This window comes from Vicugna pacos, chromosome 32 (assembly GCF_048564905.1).
Source record: "Vicugna pacos chromosome 32, VicPac4, whole genome shotgun sequence".
In the NCBI taxonomy this organism is placed as follows: Eukaryota; Metazoa; Chordata; class Mammalia; order Artiodactyla; family Camelidae; genus Vicugna; species Vicugna pacos.
This window is the reverse complement of record NC_133018.1, coordinates 19,876,342-19,902,003: the sequence shown is the minus strand read 5'-3', so window position 1 is coordinate 19,902,003 and position 25,662 is coordinate 19,876,342. Positions and strand designations below refer to the sequence as shown.

The following is a 25,662-nucleotide window of genomic DNA, read 5'->3' as shown; positions in this document are numbered from 1 at the left end:
ACAGAAAGGCTAAGAGATTGAGGAATATTCCCAGGTTCACACAGCTACTGTGTGGTAAATGGGGAACCAAAATCCAGGTCTTTTTGTTGTCAGTGGTGTGTGTGTGTGTGTGTGTGTGTTTGTTGTCAGTGGTGTGTGTGTGTGTGTGTGTGTTTATAGTCTTCTTTAAAGAGACTTCTGTTTATATTATTAGTAACAGACTCACCTGTGTTTGACATTTTCTAGTAATGCAAACTTAGGTTTGGATTTAGGTGCTTACGAAGCTGTTTGACTTTCAGAAGTTACCTTCTCAGTCTTTCTTTATCTAAAATGGGGAGAATAACTCATTGTATTGTGAAGACTCTGATGCTGTGTCTTCTAAATGCCCGACACTTCACCCTTATATTTCATCCATTCCAAGTAATACTTTTTTTTAAAAACATTTTTAATATGCCTGAAAGTAGGTTGACTATTGTAGTATAATTAACAGGTTTTTTAAAATTACTATTATTTTTTAGTAGTACAAAAAGTAATGCTGTCTCAGAATCAGTGATATCTTAGAATGGTCAGATAGATGGACATGTTTCCCTTTTCTGAATTGTTCTTACTATCTTGTTAATATGTGAGCTTCTTAATGTTTTCTTAGTTTTGATTGGCTTATTCCAGATATCTTTTATGAATATTCAGTAAGGTAGTTCAGATTAGCACCTTTTTTGACTTTTTAAAATGCAGTTTTATAGTTATTTTAGTATTCCATAAGGTGTTTAAAAAACATTTTATCAACCTATAATTATTAGGCCTCTTATCTCAACCTGAGATGCAATTAAATTGTGACAGTGCCAGAGATTCTGTTTCATCTCTGTTGTTCTGAATTTATTTTGAAACTTGTGCACCTGAAGGCGGGCTTGAGTTTGTACTTACATACCTATTATTTTCTTAAACATAATTGCACATAACCTTTCTTGTAAGAGTCCACAAGGTTACCACTTGTCTGTGAATTTTCTTTGCTCTTATTTATGTGCGTAAATGCTTTTCTCCACTGTTCTTGTTTGAACTAAGTGTATTAACTCATGAACTAAATGTAATTTCCCGGATCTTTAGAACAGTGTGTTTTGGCTGACCTTCTTGTTTGGGGCTTGAGGGTAGGTGAAGAAATAACTCGAGAAGCCAAAAAAGCACGAAAAGTAGGTGGCCTTACTGGTAGCAGTTCTGACGACAGTGGAAGTGAATCTGATGCCTCTGATAATGAAGAAAGTGACTACGAGAGCTCTAAAAACATGAGTTCTGGAGATGATGATGATTTCAACCCATTCAGAGACGAGTCTAGTGAGGATGATGAAGATGGTAAGTTCATCACTATGTTAAAGGACAGTTATTTCTGGGTATTTGAAATGGGGTGTTGTACTAAAACTTTTTTCCCTGTACAGAATCATCACGTAGATTCTAGTCTTTCCTTAGTGGGAGCTCCAGGCTTGTCTGTCTGCTGGCGGTTGAGCTCATTATGCGAGACCATGGCCTCCATTCTGTACAGTCACGTTGAACCTCAGGCTGTGGAGCCGCACCCCGTGGTGTGAGCATGTACCGAGCCAGTGTCACTGGTGATGCTTTCCTCTGGGAATGTTTTGTTTGTTTTGACAGATGATTAGATACATGTCTTTCCTTGACTTTCAGATCCCTGGTTAATCAGAAAAGACCACAAGAAAAACAAAGATAAAAAAAAAAAGAAAAGTATAGACCCAGATTCTATTCAAAGTGCCTTATTAGCGTCAGGTCTTGGATCAAAACGACCGAGTTTTTCATCTACACCAGTTATCTCACCTGCTCCTAACAGTGCACCAGGTATCCACGTTGAAGCTTGCTTTTGTCTGTGAAACATACTTTTAAACAAAGCAAAAATTTAAATTTTGTACTGATTTTTAACAAATGTGTTTTACTTAGCTAACAGTAACACCAACAGTAACAATAGCCTTATAACAAGTCAGGACGCTGTGGAAAGGGCCCAGCAGATGAAGAAAGACCTGCTTGATAAACTAGAAAAATTAGCAGAAGACCTCCCTCCTAATACCCTGGATGAACTTATTGATGAACTTGGTGGCCCTGAGAATGTTGCTGAGGTAAGTATGACTTGATCGGGGCTGCGTCTCTTTTAGGTAATTTTTTGCCACTTTTAAACCCTTTGGAATGAGTGATACATTTGGCATCATTGTATAATTATCTAATATCCTCTCTTAGATCTTAATACAAGCCTTGCTCTACTCTGTTGTTATGCTAGAGCCTGTGAATTCCTGTCCCTCGTATCTTTGAGTGTCTATCCCAAGACACTGATCTCGGTTCCTGCACCTGTCACTTACCCTTTGTTATTATTGCCACACGTCTGTTTTCTCCACTGGAATTTGAACTTTTTAAATCCAGAAACTGTGTTGCAATGTTCTCTCCCCAAGGGTGCCTGCTGCAGCCCAGGCTGCACAATACGTGTTGGTTTCATTATCCCCTTCATCTCCCACCAAGTTTCTCTGATGGAATAGTCCTGAGCTTCATGCGCCATAGTCAGATACCTTAATTGTAAGTGACACTGTTTGGCTTTGCAGATGACTGGCCGCAAGGGGAGGGTTGTAAGCAATGATGATGGAAGTATATCTTATGAGTCAAGATCTGAACTTGATGTCCCTGTGGAAATTCTGAATATCACAGAAAAACAAAGATTCATGGATGGAGATAAGGTATACTTTTCTCGGATGCTTTTGGATGAAAAGAATAATGCCCATACGTTTAATCTCAAAAGGGTTTTCTCTTTTAATATAAATCTTGTCCATTGAATGTTCTTATTCTATACTTTTTTAGTATTTGCACATAATCACTGAACATTTTACGTATTTTCATTATTTCCTTATAAATTGAATGTGATAAGTGTTTTGTGCACAGAATTAGTTGTAACTCTTGATAACTTTGGAGGCTTTTGAGGTCTCTAATCAGAATATTAAAATACTGTGTTCTCTTAGGTCATCTTAATGGCACGACAAATGCTATCCTAGCTTCTTTTTTTTTTCCGCTTCATTGTAATTTTGAGTCTAGAAATACATTTAAACATGCCCAGATACGTTATCCTTTGGCTTTGCTGTTTCTTGTCTTGCTGTGCCATGTTCTATGAGGACAGTTCACTCTGAATGGCTACAGATTGCCTGTGCGTATCAGACCACTGCAGAGGTCAGAGTTGCTTCCAGAGGCCCTTTCTGTAGACTCTTAGTGTTAAGTATTAAAACTTTGTCAGCGTTAAGATTCTCAGATCAGTTCTTCGTCCATCTCGTTGGAGTTGCTATAAGCACTTGCTGATGAGATTGCTAAAAAATAGCAGTACCACTTCAGTCTCGTTCCTTACTCTAAGAGAAGTGGAATAAAATATCTCTTTATTCACTTTGTTTTTTATTTCACAATTTTTTTCTGCCTCTGCAACTAAAACTAGATGATAGTTATTATCATCATCAAAGTTTTAAAAATATATTTAAAAGCTCACATGTATTTTAAAGATTGTAGGTAGAGATATTATTATATTTTATGTACTTGTTTCTTTGGTAATTTAGGGCCATATGCATTAGGAATTATATTAGTTAGCATTAGTTTTGGCTGTTAAGTAACAGAAAATCCAAAATCATATTGACCTAAAGAAATTTATTTCTCCCTCATACAAGTAGGTAGACCAGGACCAGTGTGGCCCCCTGAAGGGTCTCTTCTGTCTTGTTCCTTTAGTATGTGGGTCTCCATTCCCAAGTTACCTCTATATTGCAAGACAGCTGTTTCAGATTCAATCATTACACCTCTACATTTCAGCCAGCAGAGAGGAGAAAAGATGAGAAGGGCATGTCCTTGACTAGGAATGTTTCCTGGATGTTCGTGTCACCTACAGCCTACTGGCTGGAGTGTGCCCACACTTAGCTGTAAGGCAGACTGGGAAATGTGACCTCAATCCTGGGCGTTCGTGTAACTACGCATAGCTAAAGCTGAGGGTTCCATAACTTAGGAAGTAAAGGAGGACACGTGTTGGTTCATGTTTCCCAGCTTGTCTTTGTGCAGGGGTGATCTTCTGTTTTTTCTTTCTTACTTTCGATACAGAATATTGCTATCATCTCAGAAGCTGCCAGCTCGGGTATTTCATTACAAGCAGACAGGAGGGCTAAAAATCAAAGACGGAGAGTTCACATGACTCTGGAATTGCCATGGAGTGCCGATAGAGCAATTCAGCAATTTGGTAAGTTCCTGCACTAAGTTTCGCTTAATAGCTGGGAGTCACTGGGGAAATATTTTAATGTCAGACATATTAAAACTTGACATATATGTAGGTTTTGAAGTTGTCTGTATTGCATATACCTTAAAATAGAGAGTTCATCATGAATTTATTTCTTAGCTGTTTTAAAAGGTATAAAAGGCCTGCAGTAGGATTTCATGGGGTTTCTGGCATTGTATCCAAGAACAGGGTTCCTCAGGAGTATCTCCATTGTAGACCTTCAGGATGCGCTTAACCATGTCAGAGCAGCTGCCACTTGTGTCCTTTCACCCCCAGTGGCTTCACTGAGGGCACATGGCTCCTCCCTTCTCTGCCGTCTTCGTATTCCTATGACTTGGTGATTGAAAAAAAACAATAATTTTGGGAGAATCCAGGACAGCTGTGCATCAGCAGCATTGTGGTCAGCCAGTATGGAGTTGTAATAATATATTTATTGTATAATAGTTTCACGGCCATTTGTTTTCCCTTGTAAGGGGGAATATTGTTCTGAATATAGATGTTAAGTCAATGTTTTTAATTTTGTACCTTCTGGGGAGTTATGGTAATTGTTACATTCCCCCCCTCCACCCCGGTTTAAGGGTTTCTGAATACCAACTTAGTGTTAAGTGCTAGGAATAGATCTCAGAATACTAGTATCTAGTGAACACAATCAGTGATGATTATTATTTTTTTTTTAATATCATTACAGGACGAACTCACAGATCAAACCAAGTTACTGCTCCCGAGTATGTCTTTCTGATTTCTGAATTGGCAGGAGAACAAAGGTTTGCATCTATTGTTGCTAAAAGACTTGAGAGTTTGGTAAGTTTTTGAGTTACATAGATGTGTATAAAAGATGGTGGATGTTACCTGTCTTCTGTGTCTTAACTGGAAATTTTATGTTTGGATAGGGCGCGCTTACACATGGGGACAGAAGAGCAACAGAATCTAGAGATCTGAGCAGATTCAACTTTGATAATAAGGTACATTTCAGCTTCTAGTATCTGAAAAATTGTGGCAGTAAATGGAAAAGGGAAAGTGGTTACTGTTGAAAAGTTAAAGTTGCCTCCTGTTACGGTTTTGCTGTAAATTCATGGCTTCCCGTAACACACATAGCAGTCAGATCTTTGGTGATCAACTCTGCAATATAGTCATCTTCCCATTCCTGTTGGAAAATAGGACTGTATTAAATATTTGCATTGGAATCACGTGTGGGTTCCCAGAAGTATAGGAATCTATTTATTTACTGATTGCCTGCTGTGTGCAAAGGTGTGAATTAAGGACTTAGGCAGTCTGAGATACAGATAGGTAGGTAGGTAGATAATTGAGTCCTGCTATTTTTGTCTGTTTGTACAGTAATAGTTTTTATAGTATTCACTTGGTCATGTGATTGACGGGTATCCAAATGCTGCAGCTGTTTAAATGTATTTGGTTTTTATTGCAGTATGGAAGAAATGCTTTAGAAATTGTCATGAAATCCATTGTAAACCTAGATTCTCCTATGGTATCGCCACCTCCCGACTATCCTGGAGAATTCTTTAAAGGTAACTTTTAAAAATAGTCATAATAAAGGAAAATGAGTACTGACAAGAAGGTTCTATAACCTGTTCTAACATGTGCTGTTGTTTTTTGTTTTCTTAGGACATAAATTACATAAAAATTTAGAAATTGATGGTTACCAGATAACCTAAATTGACCTCTTATAAGCAGTAGATATATTAAATTTCATTCAGGTGAAGTGATTTTGCTCTTGACGTAGTTTATTGCATGTTGTTTAATACTAGGTTAATAGAGGGAAAACGCTTTTGTTAGATTAATTTGAAATGACTATGCTGAATAGCTTTTAAAAATTTAATTTTTAAGTATCCTGGTAAATAATCTGTGGAGGTTGGTGAGGGGTGTAGATAAAATATATTAACAGTTGTTATAACTGGGTGGTGGGTACATGTGGTTCTTAGAATATTCTCTTTACATTTATATGTGTTTGGACGTTTTTATATTAAAAATAATCTTAAGTAGTGCTATAAAAATTCTTAGATGTATTTTGCAAATCTATAGAATAGATTTTACCCCATAAATACAAGTATTTTAAGTGATTTTAGTAGTTCTGGAAACAATGAAAATATCTTGTAAAATAAATAGATGTTAAAATATTTGAAACATTATCATTATAGAGTTAGCATTTTTCACTAGGAAGTCCTTTCCAGTTGGATCAGTGTTTAGTGTTACTAACAGTCCATATTGTCATCTCTGGCAGGGGTGCTTATCATCACCGATGGCATTTAACTAAACAAAGACCCAGTAAAGCCTTGATCCTCTTGTTCTTTTTCTCCCTCTCCTTTTCCTTCTCTTTCTCTTTTTGTTTGGTCATTGGAGAGAATGTCAAAAAAACTCTTCAGTTTATTTCTAATTTTTAAAAAATTGTATGTTACTGTTCATTATACGTAATGAAAAACTAAAAGTGAATAATGAGTCAGTACTCTCCCCTTAAACACCACCTTCCATTCTCATCTGCTCGGGTCATTCTGGACAGAGGCAGCCTCACACCCCTTTCTCCATGTTTGTCTAAACACAGAGCTTTTTTTTCTTCTCCTTTTTTTTTTTATTACAGTTCGACTCTACATACCAGAGCTTTTCTTTTAAATGTTAATATTACTTGCAGCATACTTTTCTCATTTAATAGATCGTAGACATTTTTTACAGTCAGTGGCTGTAGCACTCACACAGGCTTTAACGGCTGCGTAGTGTTCCACAGCTGGTTTCTGTAACAGTTTCTTTAGTTATTCCCTTACTGATATTGAGGTAATTTCCTCCCATGGGATGGGTTCCCAGAATGAGGACTTTTCTGCAGTGGAGCTCTTTGGCGACACAGTTGTCACCCTCAGAATTAAACATTTTGAGCACATAGCAGAGTCTAGCTGATTAAATAAATGTGTAAGTAGGATATAATCATGCTTCCTGTTGACCTTTTTCTTTCTTTGACCCCTTATTCTGTAATTCTGGATTGGAACCTGGACACTCGTATTTTTTAAAAGCTCCACAAACTCTCCTCTTAGTCGTGGAATTCAGAACATGTTGACTGTTAAGCGTGTTGCTTATCTTCTGCATCACCTTGTCATTGCTGATAGGTAACGTTTGGGAAGGAAGCAGGATTACTTCCTTTACACGATTATTTAATCAGTTTCCTGCTAGGCATTCAAAACTGTTTAGATTCTGTGGGTTGTAACCGTGTAGCTGGGAATCTCCACAGCCAGAGATTGTTGTTGGGAAGACAGGACATCTTAGTAAAATAATAAAACATAATGCGAGTTGATGTTGCATTGCCTAGAGATCTGCAGGGGTCGTGGGTTCCATCTGATTCAGCTAATAGGAACTATGGGAGGTACATAGACTCTTACCTGCTAGAATTTGATCTACTTTGATTAGTCAGGTAATAGCTCATTGACTCATTTGGGTTATACGCTTTTTTACAAACTTATTTTATTATAGATGTTCGACAAGGACTGATAGGAGTTGGCCTGATAAATGTAGAAGATCGCTCGGGAATTCTTACTCTAGATAAAGGTAGTAGTATGAATTTCATATGTTCATATAGCTGTTGCTGTTTCATTAAGCCCATTTTGTTGTTTATGCTTTTGTTAACTTGAAGAGGAGGCTTCAAGTCCGTAAGTCTCAGTTCCTTGTTACTGAATGCTCACAAGCACTCTGGCTGGCTTTTGCTACTGTGGTTATTCAGGAGATTAAACCAGGTTGTGTGTGTGATCAGCTGTCGTGCTTTTATAAAGTGCTGAAGCCGAGGGCAGGAGCTCAGACGTTGGTAATTTTCCAGAACTCTTGGGCATTCTACTTGTGCAGCCGAAGCTGAGCTTCACTGACCTATAGCACTTACAACTTTAACGAGTTAAGACTTACTGTTGGAAAACAAACATTCTCTTGTGCTAAGTTGTGTTCATACTTTCAGTAAGTGAAGTTGAAGATGGAGAAATTCAATTTGGCAACCGTCTTCTGAGCCTGTGCTGTAGTCGTGCTAATGGCTAGAGATATAAGTGGTCAAATTATAGCCCTGTTCTGGCAGCAGTATGAGGGTTGTGAGGGAAGACTTAAGAGGAGAAGGTGAGACTTGAACTAGGTTTAGATGAATGAATTTTTTAAATTGTCATTTGAATGCATTAAATCTTTCATATAATCTTGTCATTGCAGATTATAACAACATAGGAAAATTCTTAAATAGAATTTTGGGCATGGAAGTTCATCAGCAGAATGCATTATTTCAGTATTTTGCAGACACACTTACTGCAGTTGTTCAAAATGCCAAAAAAAATGGAAGATATGATATGGGAATCTTAGGTACGTTGGGAAAATTTTAAAACATCATGTGTATTCCTGATGAAATAATCTTTTTACATTTATATGTTGCTTTTTCTTGTTCAAGATCTTGGTTCTGGAGATGAAAAAGTGAGGAAAAGTGATGTTAAGAAGTTTCTGACTCCAGGGTATTCAACCTCTGGCCATGTAGAATTATACACAGTAAGTTTGGAAAACTTGGGCGTTCACGTGTAAGGTCCTTCTGTGATAGGTATTGACATAAGCGAGTTTAATTTTAAAGTTTATTATTTCTTTTACAGATAAGTGTAGAGAGGGGAATGTCCTGGGAAGAAGCTACCAAGATTTGGGCTGAGCTGACAGGACCAGATGATGGCTTTTATTTGTCATTGCAAGTAAGACTATTTCCTTCAGATATTAACTGTTACAATGTATGACATATTTTCATTGCCAGCACTGTAGTTACCTACTTGCTTTGTATTGATTTTCCAGTTGTATTTAGCTTTCTCTGTTTTGTTAATTTATCATTGCTATGTGGGCCTGTCCCATTTATATGCATTTTTACTACATTTTGAGGGATGTCATTAAGTGCAAGTTTTTAATTAGTACACATTCTTAGTAAATTGAACTGTTTTTTAATAATATAGTGACCTTCTTTAATCATAATAATGCTTTATGTCCTTAAGATTCAGTTATTAATGTAACTGTATTCTTTGGTTTAGTATTTGCCCGTGGACAGAGCTAAGGAGAGAGGAAGTGTGTGTATGTGTGTATACATACGTATGCATTTACATATACACACACAAATGAATGCATGCGTACATACACTCATACATGGTACAGAGTCTTGAGTTCGTATTTATTTGTTCTGGTCAAAACTACAGAATTTTAATCACGCCTCTTCTCTGATATTTATCTTTGTCTTCTTTCTTCCACACTAATAACCCATATTCTTCAGAGCACACAGGATGATAAAATATGGATACTACTCCCTAATATCCCTGAAAATAAATTTTTTAAATAATAACTTTTTTGCACATGCTTTCCCCATTCTATTTAAAAAATTAGTTAAACTATTTCTGCATGTCAGCATATGGCAATTAGATAGTATACTCTTCTTTTAACCCTTAATCTGGGGGGGAGGGTACAGCTCAGTAGTAGAGTGCATGCCTAGCATGCATGAGGTCCTAGGTTCAGTCCCCAGTACCTCCGTTAAAAATAAATAAACTTAATTATCTCCCCCCAAAACAAACAAAAAACATGAAGAATTGTTATATTAAAAAAATTAATCTTAGTTCTGTAGGTAATGAATTTATATTTAAAGCTCACCACTCACTCACTAGTCCTTAGGTTGATATTTCTCTAGTTGTCTTGTCTAAAGCCCATTCTGTAGTAGACTCCTCAGAAAAGGGCTTATGGAAGCATTACTCTCTGAGTTCTTGCATGCTGATAAGTGTGTGCCTTTGTACTTGAAAGACAGTTTTTTCTGACATGAAGTCTTTAGTTCACATCTTCTTTCCTTGAATATTTTAAATATACTACCATTATTCTTCTGAGAGAGTTTCTCTCAAAATTTGATGGTGCTCCAATTTTCTTTCCTTTTTTAATTTAGTTCTTTTTTGACTACATGTGCAAAGGATTCTTTAAAGTTTAGTCATTTTATTATAGTATATCCTGGTATTAGTCATTCTTAGTCACTGTTCTCAGATAACGTGATAAACTCTTTCAATATGTAGTTTCAAATCTTTATTTTTGAAAGTTTTGAATTATTTTTATTTGCAAAGTTTTTAATATCCTATTGCTTGAATTTTTCCTTACCCAGGTCTCCTCTTATCCATGTGTTAGATCTTAGCTTGTCTTTAATATTTATTTTCTCTTGAATTCTTTTCATTAACTTTCTCTTTTAATAGCTTTTATTAAGCTATAATTCATATACCATACAATTCACCCACATAAGTGTATAATTTAGTGATTCTTGGTATATCACATTGTTAATTTTTTTAAATTGTGGTAACATATAACAGAATTTGCCATTTTAACTGTTTTAAAGTGTATTTTTAAGTGGTATTAATTATATTCACAATGTTGTACAACTATCACTGTTAAGCAGTATCTCCCCCTTCTCCTTTCCTTAGCGCCTGGTAACCTCTGATCTAATTTCTGTTTCAGAATTTGCGTATCTTGGTACCTTATATAAGTGGGATCATGCAGTATGTGACATTTTGTGCCTGGTTTTGTTCACTTAGTATGTTGTCAAGGTTCATCCATGTAGCATCTGCCAGAACTTCATTCCTTATTGTGACTAATACTCCATTTTATGTATGTAGCACATTTTCCTTACTTTTAAAAAATTTTTATGGAGTGACCAACTGTAAATGATAACCTGGTTCACAATGTAACTGTGTAAAGAGATCAAATATGATCCGCAGGCAGGATGAAACCATAATCTCTCTAGAGCAGAACTCCCTGAACTTTTTCTGTCAAGGGTCAGGTAGTAAATATTTTAGGTTTTTGCAGTGTATACGTGGCCTCTGCTGTCTGTCTGTGGGGTTTTTTCCCCTTCCTTTCTTCCTCAAACTGTTCTTAAGCTTAGGAGCCTCAGGCCAGATTTGGTCTATAGGCCTGATTTACAAGTCTCTGACTCAAGAGGCAAAGCTCTCAAACTGGATTTGGCTCCTAGTTTTTGTTTGTTTTGTTTGTTTGAAAATCTTACCGAGATTATTGTAGATTCTCGTGAGGTTATAATAGATAATACGGAGAAATTCCTTGTACACCAGTGCCTCCAATGGTAACATTTTACAAAATTGTACTATAGTGTAATATCACAACCAGATGGGGGAGGGTATAGCTCAGTGGTAGAGCACATGCTTAGCAAGCACAGGGTCCTGGGTTCAATCCCCAGTGCCGCCTCCAAAAATAAATAAATAAATAAATAAATAAATAAATAAATAAATAAATAAATAAACTTAATCCCCTCACCCCGACAAGCACAACTGGGATACAATTCACCATATTCTATTCAGATTTCTCTAAGGTCTTGGGTGGGATACTGATCGGTCCATATAGGGTATTGGTTATTGTTTTTCACTTGAAATTATTGCCAGAATTTAAATACTTATAGATTTTGATGAAAGTGCTGATCCCCACCAGTTTCTCTTGAGTGAAAGGATGTGGTAACACTGTCCTTTGTTACTCTCTGCACGGCAGCAGGCAGCTGGACGTGAGGAGTGAGGGCCTTAGAAGAAACATCATTCCAGGAAGGTGCAGCCTGTTCTCTGAACTTCCTCAGCAGCAAGCAGATGTGCTTTACAATGTGTTTAACAAGTGTTAACATGAGGAAACCATGTCAGAGTCATGTTTTAATTCCACTGTAGTGAGGTGATTTATTTTGTAATTATAATATAGAAATAACCTGACACCATCTGAATAGATCACAGTGACCTAAACTGTAAGTTTGAGTGTTTCACATTAGCTAATAAAAATTTTTAAATGTAGTTTTCATGTTAACTATTACTTTATAGACTTTGCAGTAATTATATAAACTGTTTCAAATCATCACAAGTAAAAGACTGAGATCTTTAATATCCATGAAAAGAAACGTAAAAGGCCAAGTCCTTTGATCAGTGTAAGAAATGCCTTACTAAGTAGCCTAAGTAGCTTAACAGATGATTTATTTTGTAGAGGAGCTGAAAAAACCTTTACTTTGAAACTTTTCTTTTTCTTCAGTTTTGCTCCAGAGATTATTGCTTAGAAATTGTTCATCATTCTTTACAAGAGATACTAATTTTCCAGTCTTATTTTTCCTTGAGTTAAATACAGCTTTTTACAACTCTTTCCTCTTAGAATTTTTTTTAAGTAAAACAAGTTCCATTGTTTGTCTAATGCATCCTTTTCTTCCATTTTTGCATCATATTTATGTATCATTTTTCAACATTGGCCTTCTCCTGTTACAGCGTTACTGTTTAGAGACTGATTTGTCATGTGGTGTTGCCCCCTCACGGGGCCACAGGAACAGGGAGTGGTGCTGCTGGGTGAGGTGGGTTCAGAGGTCTGGGTGATCAGAATCCTTATCTTGGAGGTTATATTTCATTGTAACTTAAAGTATATATATATATATATTCTTACCTCGTATCTCTTAGGGGCTGTGAGTCCAGTTTCATGGACTAGAAGAAGAAAAATTATCTTCACAGAACATTTGTGCTTTAAAGCTTATTCAGCACAATTTTCTAAAGAAAATCTTGGCCCTTAATGTATTCAGCCTACCTCAGAGCTAAGGTCCATCAGCCTTCACTTTGGTGAGACCTTGTTTAACTCAGTTACACAGCAGGTGTCATCCTTTCTTCAGAGTTACGCATTTACGTACTCATTTGGTGTTACAATCTTTCAGAGGATTATATTTGCTGATGTGATGGTGCAGAAAACAAGCTTGTCTTAAAATGTGCATATTGAATCTTTATGTTTTCTCACTTTTTTTTAATAGATAAGAAATAACAAGAAAACTGCCATTTTAGTTAAAGAAGTGAACCCTAAAAAGAAGCTTTTCTTAGTTTATAGACCAAATACTGGAAAACAGCTAAAATTAGAAATTTATGCTGATCTAAAAAAGAAATATAAGAAGGTACTTTTTTCATTTGTACATTATGCTATGTATGAGTACTTGTTTTATAATAATACATTGAAACTATGTGTTTATGTGTAATTATTTTGTCAGTTTTTCCTGTTTAATGACTGAAATATTTTCAGAAAAGTTTTAAGTCTTGTTACATTAATAGCCCAGTCTTAATGTTACCAACCATTAGGAAACTTAAATTATTTGAAATAGCTTATGTGGTCAGAAAAGGAGACTTCTAGTGCTAAGTACAAAAATCAGAATTTTTTAATTAAGGGAAGGTGTGCAAGACTGAAATTTCTTCTGCCAACTCTTGGCTTTATTGTGAACTACGTGTTTCTATTTTGCAATGATTTCTAGAAAAACTGAATGTTAAGAATGAAAAATTCCTAACAATAATTACTATATTGTTATTACCTTTTATAATTATTATTATTATTATTTCTAGCCATTTCACTTGAAAACAAATGTAATTAACCTGGCTATTTGAAAATTTCATTACATAAGAAGAACCTCATGGCAGAACTTTATCAATAGCATTCAAATACAAGCAGTGGCTGGGGCCAGTTTCTCTGTAGAGTCAATTTTAAGTTTGCTTTAGAGACCAAATTAGGCAACCAGTTTGCTTAAAACAATACTGTTCAGTGAGCTTTTGTCTTATTTTCACAGGTGGTCTCAGATGATGCCCTGGTCCACTGGTTAGATCAGTATAATTCATCTGCAGATACTTGTACTCATGCTTATTGGTTAGTATTTTCATTTTTCTCACCATATATTCCAAAGTGTAATCAAGATTTCATTTAAACACCCCTTCACTTTTGAGCTGTCTGTCCCTTCAGATAAGCACATGAGCAGATTATCAATTGCTAGGTATTGTTCCTTCAAGCCGAGGTACTTGTTGGAAGTCTGGAGAACACACACTGTTTTAGGTTTCCCCTCTGCTCTTCACTGGTGCTGTGTTACTTCCAGCCAGCTGTTGTCCACCAGCAAGGACTTAACTATCATTCTTAGGGTTGAGACTTTTTCCTTCTCCTCTCCTTTCCTCCCTTTATTTTTCGTTCCTTTTTTTTTTTTTTAAGCTTTTTTATTGATGTCCCAAATCAGTTTTATTTTTAAGAGTAGGGAACTTCTAGGAAACCATGGAGATGCCTCAGGTAGCTAACAGCACTAGCACACCGTGTTGCTGGGCTCTGGAGCTGATCCTTCTGTGCTACTAGGCTGGCCAGAGGTGTTCTCACGTCATTATGTTTATGTCAGGGCATTTAAAAATGCAGTATCTGGCCCGCTTTCTGAAAAGTGATACAGGATACAGATGACTTTTAGCTAGGTTTTTGTGTAGACACATGTAGGAAGATAAATTTGCTTTGATATTAGCAAGGTTTTGGTGGTGTTTAATTTTAGGAATAAGTGCTGTTGGAAATTAAAGAAGAGCCTTTAAGGTAACATATGTAAAAAGCTAACACACAAAGGTCCTCTCTGGAACATTTGCTTTGGGTTTTAGCAAAGCCCCTAATACTATGTATTAAATTCATCTTGAATTAATAGTGGAAAGACATTTTTTATTGATGAATTATGAAAATTATTTGAATTATAAAATTGTAATGTCTCCTCCTTTTTCACAATTTTAAGAAATTTTAAGTATGATTTTATTTGTTTGCTGAGGCCTTTCCCACTTAACTGATTTAGAACAATATATTGGTGGTTTAACACTACAGAAATAATTGGCAGGATTACTTTATAAGCTGGCACTAATACAGTCAACTAACTGATATTAGAATGACAAATGTTTAAATGGATATCAAAACCAGTAAGTCAGCCCTTCTAGAGGGAGTCAGACCCCAGAAATAACTGTAATTTTAAAATCAGCAGTGACACCTTAAATTGGAAAGGGTAATCCAGTCCATCAAAAGGGTTACCGTGTCAGAAACTGTCCGTAAAGGCAGATGACCGTAGGGCGTTTTCTATTTGGAATTTGGGTAGACCTTGCAGGCTTTTTATGTGTGTGTGTGTGTGTGTGTGTGTGTGTATATGCATGTATTTTTTCCTATTGTCCATTCTAGGCGTGGCAATTGCAAGAAAGCAAGCTTGGGATTAGTTTGTGAAATAGGTCTTCGTTGCCGCACTTACTATGTACTATGTGGCTCAGTACTGAGCGTCTGGACAAAGGTTGAGGGTGTTCTAGCATCTGTCAGCGGCACTAATGTGAAAATGCAGATAGTTCGGCTAAGGACAGACGACGGACAGCGGGTTGTAGGTGAGTCTTTTTTTTTTTTTTTTTTTTTTGAGTGGGGGTTGTTGAGCTGTGAGAAAAAAAATCAGATCCTGTTTTTTTATTTTGCTTCTTACATCTTAGAATCTTAGCATCTATTCCAGTGGTGGGATGGAGCGAAACCTATTGCTTACTTCCATTGAGCCCCACTGACACTATGGCACTCAAAGCCACTGTGCACAGAGGATGGGCTGGCGTCCTGTGGGGAGCGAGGGCAGGAAGAGAAAAACACACCGAGCAGCTTGGAACATTGATCCCCTGTCCCCACATGAGAGGAGTTAAAGTTTCCTTACCCAGGCCATGTACTCTCCGATTTGCTAACATTCGCACTTTGCCACTTAGAAGTTACTGCTTCAGTAAGCATTTGAATTTGCAACTACTATTCTGTAGTCTCTTCGGTACATTAGTACATGCCAGAGAAGGTGGTATTAGCATACATTTGCAGAGCTGCAGACAGTAGATGGGAAGGCACTGTGCTTGCCCTTCTGTGTCTCCAGCAAGAAGGTGGTGTTCGCTAGACACAAGCCTGCGCTCAGGCGTCTGTGGGTGATGCTGCTGAGTCGGTTAACTTCTGAAGGGGCTAGTTCAGGTGTTAGGTGCTCGTTTAGTTTTTGTATGGAATCTTGTTCATTAAACTTAATATTATGCCTCATTTGGAATTTGCTGTGAAGCTGTAAAATGCAGTATGGTTTTTCCTGTTTGCAGCCTTTATAGATTCTTACTTCTAATTACAGGTTTGATCATTCCTGCAAATTGCGTGTCTCCTCTTATAAATCTCCTGTCAACTTCGGACCAGTCGCAACAGCTTGCAGTCCAACAGAAGCAGCTCTGGCAGCAGCGTCACCCCCAGAGCATCGCCAACTTGAGCAACGCATAAGAACAGACAGGTTTCAACATGGATGTGTCTGAAGTGCTGTTGAAGCATATCATTTGCATAAAAATCAGGGACAGTTTCCAAAGAATTATAATTTTTTTTTCAGTTGTGCTCTCTCTAGTTAATTTTTTTGGGAATGAGGACAAACCTGGAATAGCTAGCAAAACTGCAGATCAGCAGTGCCGACGGTGGTACACGTGTCTTTCCTTTTGCTTTTCCCGTGGTACTTCCCGGATGCGTCTACTTTGGGTGAGCAGAGGGCTATGTGCGCGTGTGTGTCAGTCTGTCTGTCTGTCTGTGAGTTTGCTAAAGGCTGCGAGCCACAGTTGGTTTAAAAATGCTTGGAACTTCCCAGACTGGCTTTACCTTTGTGTTAAACAGTGCTCAGGGTTAATGCAGTTCACCCACGGCATGGCTGTGGGCCTTTCCCCCGGATGCATGTGTTTTGAGTCTATAATAGAGAAAATATACATCGGTTTCCTTTTCCAACTTATGAAAACAATAGGTTTATTAAAGCATGCAATGAAAGGTTGCATATCATGCATTCAGGTTCTTTTCTAGTTTTTGTTCTGGCAGTGCATGTCTTTGAAAGCATGCGTAAACAAGATTAACACAGAAGTCAAGTAAGGAGAGAGACATTTGTAGATGTACAGCATTGGTTATTGCATTTTTATAGTGTTTATACCTGGGTATTGCTTCAAACCCTGCTAAATCCCCTGCCCCCATTCTCCCTGCCCCAGGTTTCTTGTCAAGGTAATGAGTACATACATTTTCTGTGATATAATGCTTAAAAGTTAATTTTAATGTATTAATAGTATTCCTAATGTGTGCTGCAAAAATGGCTACAAGCCTGCTTTTCTTAAAATTACATTTTTTCTTAACTTAAAGATAATTTTAGAAAGAAGTACAAATTGGCTTCCATCTTGCAAACAGTCTTTTTTTTTTTTTACTTCATTATCTTAATTTGCTTTGTCACTCGTAAAAATGGAAAACGTACTTGAGTTGTAAACTAGACAATGAGGAAACACTTGAGGCTTCTGCTGTATGTTTATTTCTTGTGTTATTGTTGTTACCCAGTAACTTGAATACCGTTTAATGTGTTGTAAGACATTGTAGAGTTTATCTCAAGCTGTTAAAAATGGTAATGTACAAATGTGAATAGACACTTATCTATAACATGGGTAAGTTTTGTTTCGCCTATAATAGATGTTTATAAAAACAAGTGAGGGGACAATTGGTCTTTTTGTTTCCTTGTTTTCTCCCTTTCTTTCTTTTTTTTTTTGCTTGCACAGGTTGCACTATTGAAAAATTGAGATTGTATAAATCTGGTCAAAAGCTGCAAGACACCACACTCTTGTAGATGTCAAATAAAAAGTTGTTATACTAACCAGAAGTGGACTCTTGTTTAGGCCTTACCACCTTCAGCAGTAGTCTGTGACGGGGATGCTGCCGGACTTGCGTGTTGCTCAACATTCCAGGTAGCCTTGTATTTTGGCTTAAAACCTACCCCTCAGAATTAAAATGGTGTTGAGGAGTGGGTAAGATGATAGTACTTTTGAATGTTTTTCAAGTTGACCTGTTCTCCTTTGTTACTTTTTAACTTATGGCAGAATCAGGTGAGATACAAAGTGATGGGAAAGCTAGGGCTCTTAACCTCTTGTGTTTCTTCAAGCCTGCGTTTGGTTGTTTCAGGCTTACCATACATTTTCTTTCTTTGGATTTATTTATTCTTGATGCCTAAAAGAACAAATTGAGAATAATTTCTGTTCTTTGGCATATTTTGCCCAGTGGATGCAACTTTTATCCTCAATCTAGTCCTTATATCTCAGGCAGTAATCCTTAGGAGCATCAACCAATGTCCCTTTTTAGGGCCACTAGACCCAGCTGACAGCCCAGAGCAGAACTGTCCATCTGAACAAAACTTCCCAGTTAGTTCTATTTTTAAATCGGGAGGCAAAGCAGCTCCCATCACCGCCCTGAGGTGAAATAGAGCTGTGGAGGGGAGGCCTGACGAAGTAGCAGCTCCCTCCCGTGAGACAAATGGCAGGGTTGGAGAAGGTAGACTTGGCCCAACTTCCCTTTTTTTATGTTGAGGAATACCTTTTTTTATCAGGTTATGTTTTTTCCCAAACAGCATCAATATGAGGATTGTTTGACATGCAAATTAGTTGACCTGCACGATTCGTGATGTAATGTTTGCTCTTGGAATAGCCGTCTTGATACAAAGGGGCATGTGTATGTTCTGTCCTTTGTAGAACAGCTTTGTTTTACTTTTTTAAAAAAGGTCCAGAAATAAGGCCTCTGGAAACTCTGAGAGTAGACCTCAGAAACGCCACCAGTGTGACAGATGGGGAGCTGAGGAGCTTCGCACCCATGCTCGTCATGGGGCGGTGTGCGTGTGAGCACTGGGAGCCTCTGTCCATCCCCCTCTCAGGAGGTGAACATAATGACCTTTACACTGTGCCCTCATCTAAGTCAGCAAGTTTAGGTTGGCCAAAAATGGGAAAACCCAGCATTCAAGGTCCTCCCCTGTCAAAAAAATCGAGTCTCAACAACAGCTAACTTCTGTCAACCAGATCCTGTATTTCAGGATCTGAATGCCACATCTGAACCCAGGGGCCTTGTCGAACCTGACTTGAGTCCACTTGGCCCCTGCAATGCCTTTTCTCCCTTTTTAGCAATATGACTCTGAGCACAAAGATTTGATTGTAAATCGTGGTAGTGCTTTCAGCATTTACAGAGCTGATTGTACTGAAACCACTTTCCCAGTTCATAGCTGCTCAGATGGCGTCCCGGGCGGTGGGCAGGGGACTAGTGCTCCCCTGATTGAGCATCCTCCATGCCACAAGGTCTCTGTCTGCAGTTCAGTGGGATTGTCCAAATATTTATCAATGATGTGAACTCCAAAAAGTATTTATAAGGTATTTTTTAATACAACTTGATCAAAAAGTAAATATCTTAAGCAGTTTTCCCTTTTTGCTGCTAAATTGCAGATACGTGCTTCAGTATCTTTTCTTTACATTTGTACGTAAGTTGGCAGGAACCTGCATCCAAAGCAATGTAGTTTGTGTGTATGTATATATATATATTTATTCCAGTCGAATTAGCACTTCAGAAACCTTTTTTTTTTGAGTTGCAACAGTAAACCTTTTATTTTGCTTCATCTGTAAAGGCAAAAGTTCTACCTTACTAAGCCCTGGGGGAGTATATTTTAGATGCAAATTTTTCTGGCTGTAGCCCTGGGGGCATTCATTTGCTAATCTCCATGTGATGCTATCAGAACAACTTCTAACAGGCATGACGAGAAAGGGCACCCGGACAGCGTTTACAGTTGTATAATGGGAGTCTTCCCCCAGCCTCCTCCACTTTGCAGTTTAGCAGGAGGGAAAAAAGCAATAGGTCAGAAATGATTGATGCCTCTCAATGTATGAAAGTAGGAGCAGAGGGAAAATATTTCCCCCTTGGGTCCTTTTCTTGATTAGCTGTTAAGGGGAAGGTCCCTATCCAGATACTCTCATTCTGCAAGTGTACCTGAATGCTCTTTGATAGTTTCTAAGAATGGTGCTACACAGGAGTCACTGCTGAGCTGGGATCCAGGTGACAGATGTTTGCTTAGCACAGGCATCCCGATGACAAAGGCAGCCGTTGGATAGTGGTCATTTGTTAGCTGCCCTTCCTCTGTCTGGGGTCTCCTTGGCTAACACCACGTCCATGCACGCGCACTGTGCACGCTTTGCTGCTGGAATGTGCAGCAAGCAGTCCATGTCGTGGCTGCAGCTGGGAGCAAAAACCGTTCGTAAAGGTTTCACACTGGTGCCAATTGTCTAATGCAAAGGCAGTGTCTTTTAAGGGCATGTAAGTGAAGGAAACACATCTACATACCTGCACCTCGAGCTAGCTAGTGATTTTTTTCTGAGTATTTGAGGTGAAATCCAAAACCCACCTTCTGATTTTATGCTGTACTTAAATATATGTACATAATGTGTATATACAGGAATGTTGAGTTCTTTGGAATTCTGAATGTAAATATTTCTTGTAAATTGGGATCCCGTCCACTTGTCTCTCTGCCCTCCTCCCTTCAGTCAGTCCTATTTATTCTTTTCTTGACTTCCCATAGGGTCTTCTTATAATTTTTTTTTAATGTAGAAACATATGAGAAACTTCTTAGTTGAATTTGTTCACATGTATTTTAGAGTTCAGTTTTGCATCTTTACTATAAAATTCCTGTGTCTCTTGTGTTAATATTTTTCAACATGCCTAATTGTGTTTTGCATTTTTATTGCAGATTTTTACTGTGTGCAATGCATTGTACTGGGGGGGTACTTGAGTGCAATTTCTGATACTGTCATTATATGACTAGTTACGCTCATTTATGTTGCTCTTTGGAAGCTATAGTGAGCCTGATGTTTTCACCTAAAAATATTTGTTCCTAAGACTTCCTTTAAGCTCCTCTAACTTCTTCAGTGCATTTGGGATCAAACTTAGCTCTTCAGTAAACCCAGCTTGTTCCTACCCTTGCAAATTTTTGAGGCCTGCACCAAATCCTTCATACTTGTGGCTCTCCAGCTGAGAGGAAGGTCTTGCAGATCTGAACAGTGACTTATGGCCTGCTGCTGCTGCAAATTTTGCCTTCTTAACAAGTTGGGCCTGTACTTTTAACCTGCAAAATAATACTCAGAAACTTACTTTGCAGTGAGCACAGGTAATCTGCTTCTGTTTGCACCAGTTAAGGACATTTATAGCAGGTACAGAGATAGGCCTGGTACATGCTGGTGTCTATACTGACAGGTGACATTAGAGAATGTCCTTTAAGGACAGTTGTCCTCCAAAACAGAGCAACACAACTGTCGTGGAGGCTTCCATGAGCCTTCAGCCCAGGGGCTGATTCTGCTGAGGGCAGACCAGGCAGTTACCTGCGGAGGGACTGGCCAGCAGGCTCCTCTGACCTGCTCTGGCCCCCAGTGTACGCAGAATTGATCTTGACTAGAGCAGCCGTGAAGCTGGGAGCTGAGCTGGGTTAGGCATTCTTCACCAGTTGATTAGTGTGGCCAGTGGGGCAGACCCAGGCGTGGCTCACAGAAGTGGTGATGATCGTCACCTGGGGGGCAAACACTGCATTTTTAATTACAGATTTTGCACTTCTAGGAAAATGTTCTTCCAGGACTTTCAGGAAAGATAGCTGAGAGTGCCTCTTAGGCCTTTCATTCATGTACACGTTTCATTACTATTCAACTTGGTAGACTTGTTAAAATTTAAAAGTTGTCTGCCTTTAGTAAGCCTCGGGGACCTAATTTGTCATGGAGTCGGGCCTGTCAGGGATGAGCTCCGGTGGGAAGCCGTGTCCCAGCCCGCCCGGCTCCGCGGTCCTCCTCGGAGGGCCCGTGGAGCCGTTGGCCTGAGCGTTTGCAGCAGCAGCTGTCAGGGCACCGTCAGGCTGGTGCAGGGCCCAGCGAGGGACGCCGCCTGGAAGAAGGCACATCAGGCCTTCCAGGGGCCGAGGGTCAGTCTGCCCGCCCCTGAGGGCGAACTCCCCGGCTTTTCCGCCCACCCTGCCATGAGGGCCTTTCTTGCCGTGACAGTATTTGTGGCACTGAAGAGGATAAAGAAGCTTGAGCCTTCTTTCTGACTTCTGCTTTATGGGGCAGAGAGCTTTTTTTCTACGTAGCACATTGCAGTCTCACCGCCATCAGAAAAGAAATCATCCTGTTCATGGTTTATACTGAATTTGCAAACTACTGATGTTATTTTTCAATAACCACTTGTATCTACCATCAACCATGAGAGGTGGGAAGAGGTACGCTGTATCTCTGCAATAAAACTTTTGCCAGGTTCTACCTCTGCTGAGCAAAGGATACTTTTATACGTAGGCATAGATCTTCCTCCTTTAGTAATCTGACATGGTGCATCTTGAGACAACATGATGGAATCCAAAGACAATTTGAAACAAAGGTGGATGTAAACTTTTGGTTGTTTTTGTTTTCATTCTCTTTTTTAAAATCTCTTTTTATATTGCTACTCTGTTTTGAATGTCCGTCAGTGTATGAAGGGTACGCACTGTTCTGATGATACTGCACTGCTTCGTCCAGCCTTCCGTGGTAGCACAGTACCAAGTGTCCAGGAACGACTGTTCTGACCATTTTGATATGTAACTTTAAAGATTGGGTCTCATGCAATAAAACTGTATTGGCTGCATTTAGCGAGGTTTACCCTTGCGAGTAAAAATGCTCTACCATGAAGCGTTAACAAATTCTGTGTTTAGTTTGTTGTTGTTGTTTTTTGATTTTTGTTTTTCTGTTTTCTTTTTTTGTAAAAACTCTTAAATAAATTAAACTGGCTAATCTGCTGCTTCTCTCTGTGTGTTTTCTTTGTCCGGGTTCTGAGCACCCATTTGAGCTGTGTCAGGGTCACACCGTGCTCACCTGAAAAGCTTCTGAACACTGTGGGTCGGGCTTTTTTATGCCGGCAGTGTATTTAGAGTGAATTCTAGAAGACTTCTCACCACGGGGATAAAATGGAACCGGGCATGTGTTAGAGCAAAAAATGTGTGCACAGCTGCGTAGCTCCAGTTGGCTGTGGGCCGCGCGGAGGGCCACCCCCCTGCGCCCCTGGCGCGCGCCGTGGGGTGTCCCCCCGAAGGGCGCTGCGAAGCGGGTAGCCTCGGGTATGGGGGCCCTGGGGTATACGGCTCCCTATTTCATTCATTCCGGGTGTTAAGCAGCCATCCATCCTGTGCATCCAAGATGAGAGTTCTGCTTAGGAAGAAACAAACTGCTGCAGACAGCTTACAAGCCAGTCACTGCTGAGTGCTGTCCGTGGTCCTCAATCCTCTAGTTTTCAGATGAACTTACCTGGCTCATAAGCTATGAAAAAAGCCTTTTGGATTCTAGTTTTTGCAGAATTGGTCCTTGTTTTTAATATTTATTCAACAACTGTTTAATAAGCAACTGCTGTGTGTCTAGCATGGGGCCACATGCTGTCCCCAGTGGTGTCCCTCATAGGCAGTGATTCTGAAATCGGGCAGCAAACAAGTGAGCAAGTTAGGGTTCCAGGGGTGGTGAGGGTTGGGAAGAGAGCGTCAGGAGTGCCGGCGGGCCTGAGGGTGGGGCCCTGGCAGTGACTGGCCAGTGCACGGGCACCAGCCTGCCTTGAGCACGGAGCTCGGGCTCACCCCTAGAGAAGCGACAGCTGGCCAAGAGGTCTAGTCAGCTCCTTGCGCCGGACTTGGGGAGCCAGAGAATTTGGCAATAAACGGGAGAGAAGACACCGCGGAACACCCATGACAGTGACTAGCTAGATCCCTTAGCCCCGTGAGTGCGAGGGAGCGGTTAAATCTCCCGCCCCCGTGCCCTGTGGCCCCGTCTCACTCGACAGATGTGGAGACAGGCCCGGAAGTCAGGGCACCCGCAAGGGGCGGTCTGTCCCCCGGACCCGGACAGGCATTTCAGATGTTCGGAGCGTGGCTTGCTTGTGAGTCTTCTCTGTGTGGAGTTGGAGATGCTTGAGAGAATCATATTCAATTTGTAGCTTGAAATGCTTATGGGAATTTTATCAAATTTGCAAATGGTGTTAACATTTAGGGGAATTTAGTCTGCCAAATACACGAGATAATTGAGCATTAATTGAAGAACAAGTGAAAGAGAAGTGTTTTACATTTTAACTAAAATTTTACAAAAATGTTTGCAAGTTGAGCATTAACTGAAAGGAAGCTTGTTTTTAAATATATGACCTTAATAAACTGAGTATTAATTTGAATAAGAAGTGAGAGACCAGACTTCATATGGAGCCGCCACCATCCCCACTGAGTTTCTTATTGTGGTTCCAGTTTGTTTTGACCTGGTCCCTTCAGTGTTTCATCTCCACTCAAGTCTGCTTTCAGCCTCGCGGTGTGTTCCCCTGGGTCTCCGCACATTGGGGCCTCACTGTTCTTTGCAGAGGAGTGGGGTGGGGTGTTCAGCAGCCTCCCTGCATCCACCCACTAGACACCAGTAGTACACTGAGGGCCCCTCACCCTCCCAGTTGTGAAAACCCGAAGTGCCTCTCTCCAGCCATGGCCAAGTGTCCTCTGAGGGGCAAAATCGCCTCTCAGCAAATTAGTCCTAAAGAGACAAAAAGCTGGTTGTGAACTGTGTGTGTGCAGGCACAACCTTGTGTGTGTTTCACGGAGGACAAGGCCCATGAACGAGGGGCCACCACCCTTGAGATCCGGAAAATGCAAGTGTCAGTTGGCTGGGGGTTTGGAGTACGTACAATACGATTTCCATAAGTATGAATATTTATCAGCTAGTCATTTGAGAGCATGATGTAAAGAAGCCATCTGTGGAGGCCTTTATGGAGAGAAAGGAGGCTAAAAGAAATGTGCAAAATGTTTATTTTTAGAGTCCAACTCTCGGCAAGTTGGCTTCGTCCTCTGAAAGCTGCCCACTCCGGGCGTCAAGTGCATCATTGGGTTAGGAGAGGCGAGCCCCACGCTGCTGGTTCCAAGTCATCCTTGTTCAATTAAAAATTACTACCAGGTATCATGCAAAGGTAAGATGGCCAGGTGGACACTAATTAGTCTGGAATACTTAATTTTTATGTTTTTGATTGGTTGTTGCAGGAATAAGTAACAGCGGCACATGACAGAAGTCAACAGGCAGATGAGAACATACAGCGAACATTTTCTCTCTGCCCCTCCCACTTGGCCCCGGCTCTTTCCAAGGCAGTCATTCTTGCCAGTTTCTTCAGTATCCTTTCTTGGGGAACTTTAGAGGGTAAATTTTTGAGTATCAGAAAAAATGCTCTAGCTTCTGTTGTTTACCTTTGGTTCCAGGCAGGATTCGTTCCTGCAAAGATTGATGCCCACACCCTTTAGTTACTGGAGAAATCCAAACTGGGATAAATTATTAATTGTAGGAAATGGAGAAATTCGTGAGCCTTCAATAGAAAGCTTAGCGTTTTGTGAAGATGCCCACTGTTTAGAGCAATGAGGGGTCCCTGAAAATTCCCTTTTCAAACTCTAGTCCTAGATCAAGAGAAATTACACAATGCTCTCAATTCCTGCAGTAATACTGGGTTTCTTTTTGGCTTTCTGTTGCCACAGTTTATGTTTTTGCATGTGTGTGTTCCCTGTTCAGAGGTATTGATATGAAAATGTTTATTGTGTCCTCAAATGTTTGCATGCTCCAGTTTTGGGTGTTCTATCCATAGCGAATCAGACTTAAACAAATTTCTGAGGTCTAAAACGGATTGCCAAACCATGGTCCATGGGTCAGTCTAGTCCACCATCCATTTTTGAATGACCCTGGAAGCTAAGAATAGTTTTTACTTTCATAAATGGTTGGAAAAAAGGAAAAGAAGAATATTTGGTGACG

At 39.5% G+C, this 25,662-nt stretch overlaps 1 protein-coding gene across 5 annotated transcripts in view; it reads left to right on the top strand.

Moving 5' to 3' along the window:
* SBNO1 (strawberry notch homolog 1) overlaps nt 1-17,699 on the top strand; it is a 44,033-nt gene extending 26,334 nt beyond the window's left edge. For all 5 annotated transcript variants that reach the window (XM_072953265.1, XM_072953264.1, XM_072953262.1 and 2 more), the window contains 16 exons: nt 1,126-1,323; nt 1,651-1,818; nt 1,918-2,093; nt 2,568-2,699; nt 4,087-4,222; nt 4,947-5,059; nt 5,149-5,220; nt 5,682-5,781; nt 7,727-7,801; nt 8,438-8,584; nt 8,670-8,764; nt 8,863-8,955; nt 13,041-13,178; nt 13,839-13,915; nt 15,230-15,423; nt 16,173-17,699. In XM_072953265.1, coding sequence (XP_072809366.1) covers nt 1,126-1,323; nt 1,651-1,818; nt 1,918-2,093; nt 2,568-2,699; nt 4,087-4,222; nt 4,947-5,059; nt 5,149-5,220; nt 5,682-5,781; nt 7,727-7,801; nt 8,438-8,584; nt 8,670-8,764; nt 8,863-8,955; nt 13,041-13,178; nt 13,839-13,915; nt 15,230-15,423; nt 16,173-16,315 — 2,057 coding nt within the window. In that variant the 3' untranslated portion in view covers nt 16,316-17,699. The remainder of the gene's footprint in view (nt 1-1,125; nt 1,324-1,650; nt 1,819-1,917; nt 2,094-2,567; nt 2,700-4,086; nt 4,223-4,946; nt 5,060-5,148; nt 5,221-5,681; nt 5,782-7,726; nt 7,802-8,437; nt 8,585-8,669; nt 8,765-8,862; nt 8,956-13,040; nt 13,179-13,838; nt 13,916-15,229; nt 15,424-16,172) is intronic.
* The last annotated feature ends 7,963 nt before the right edge of the window (nt 17,700-25,662 follow it).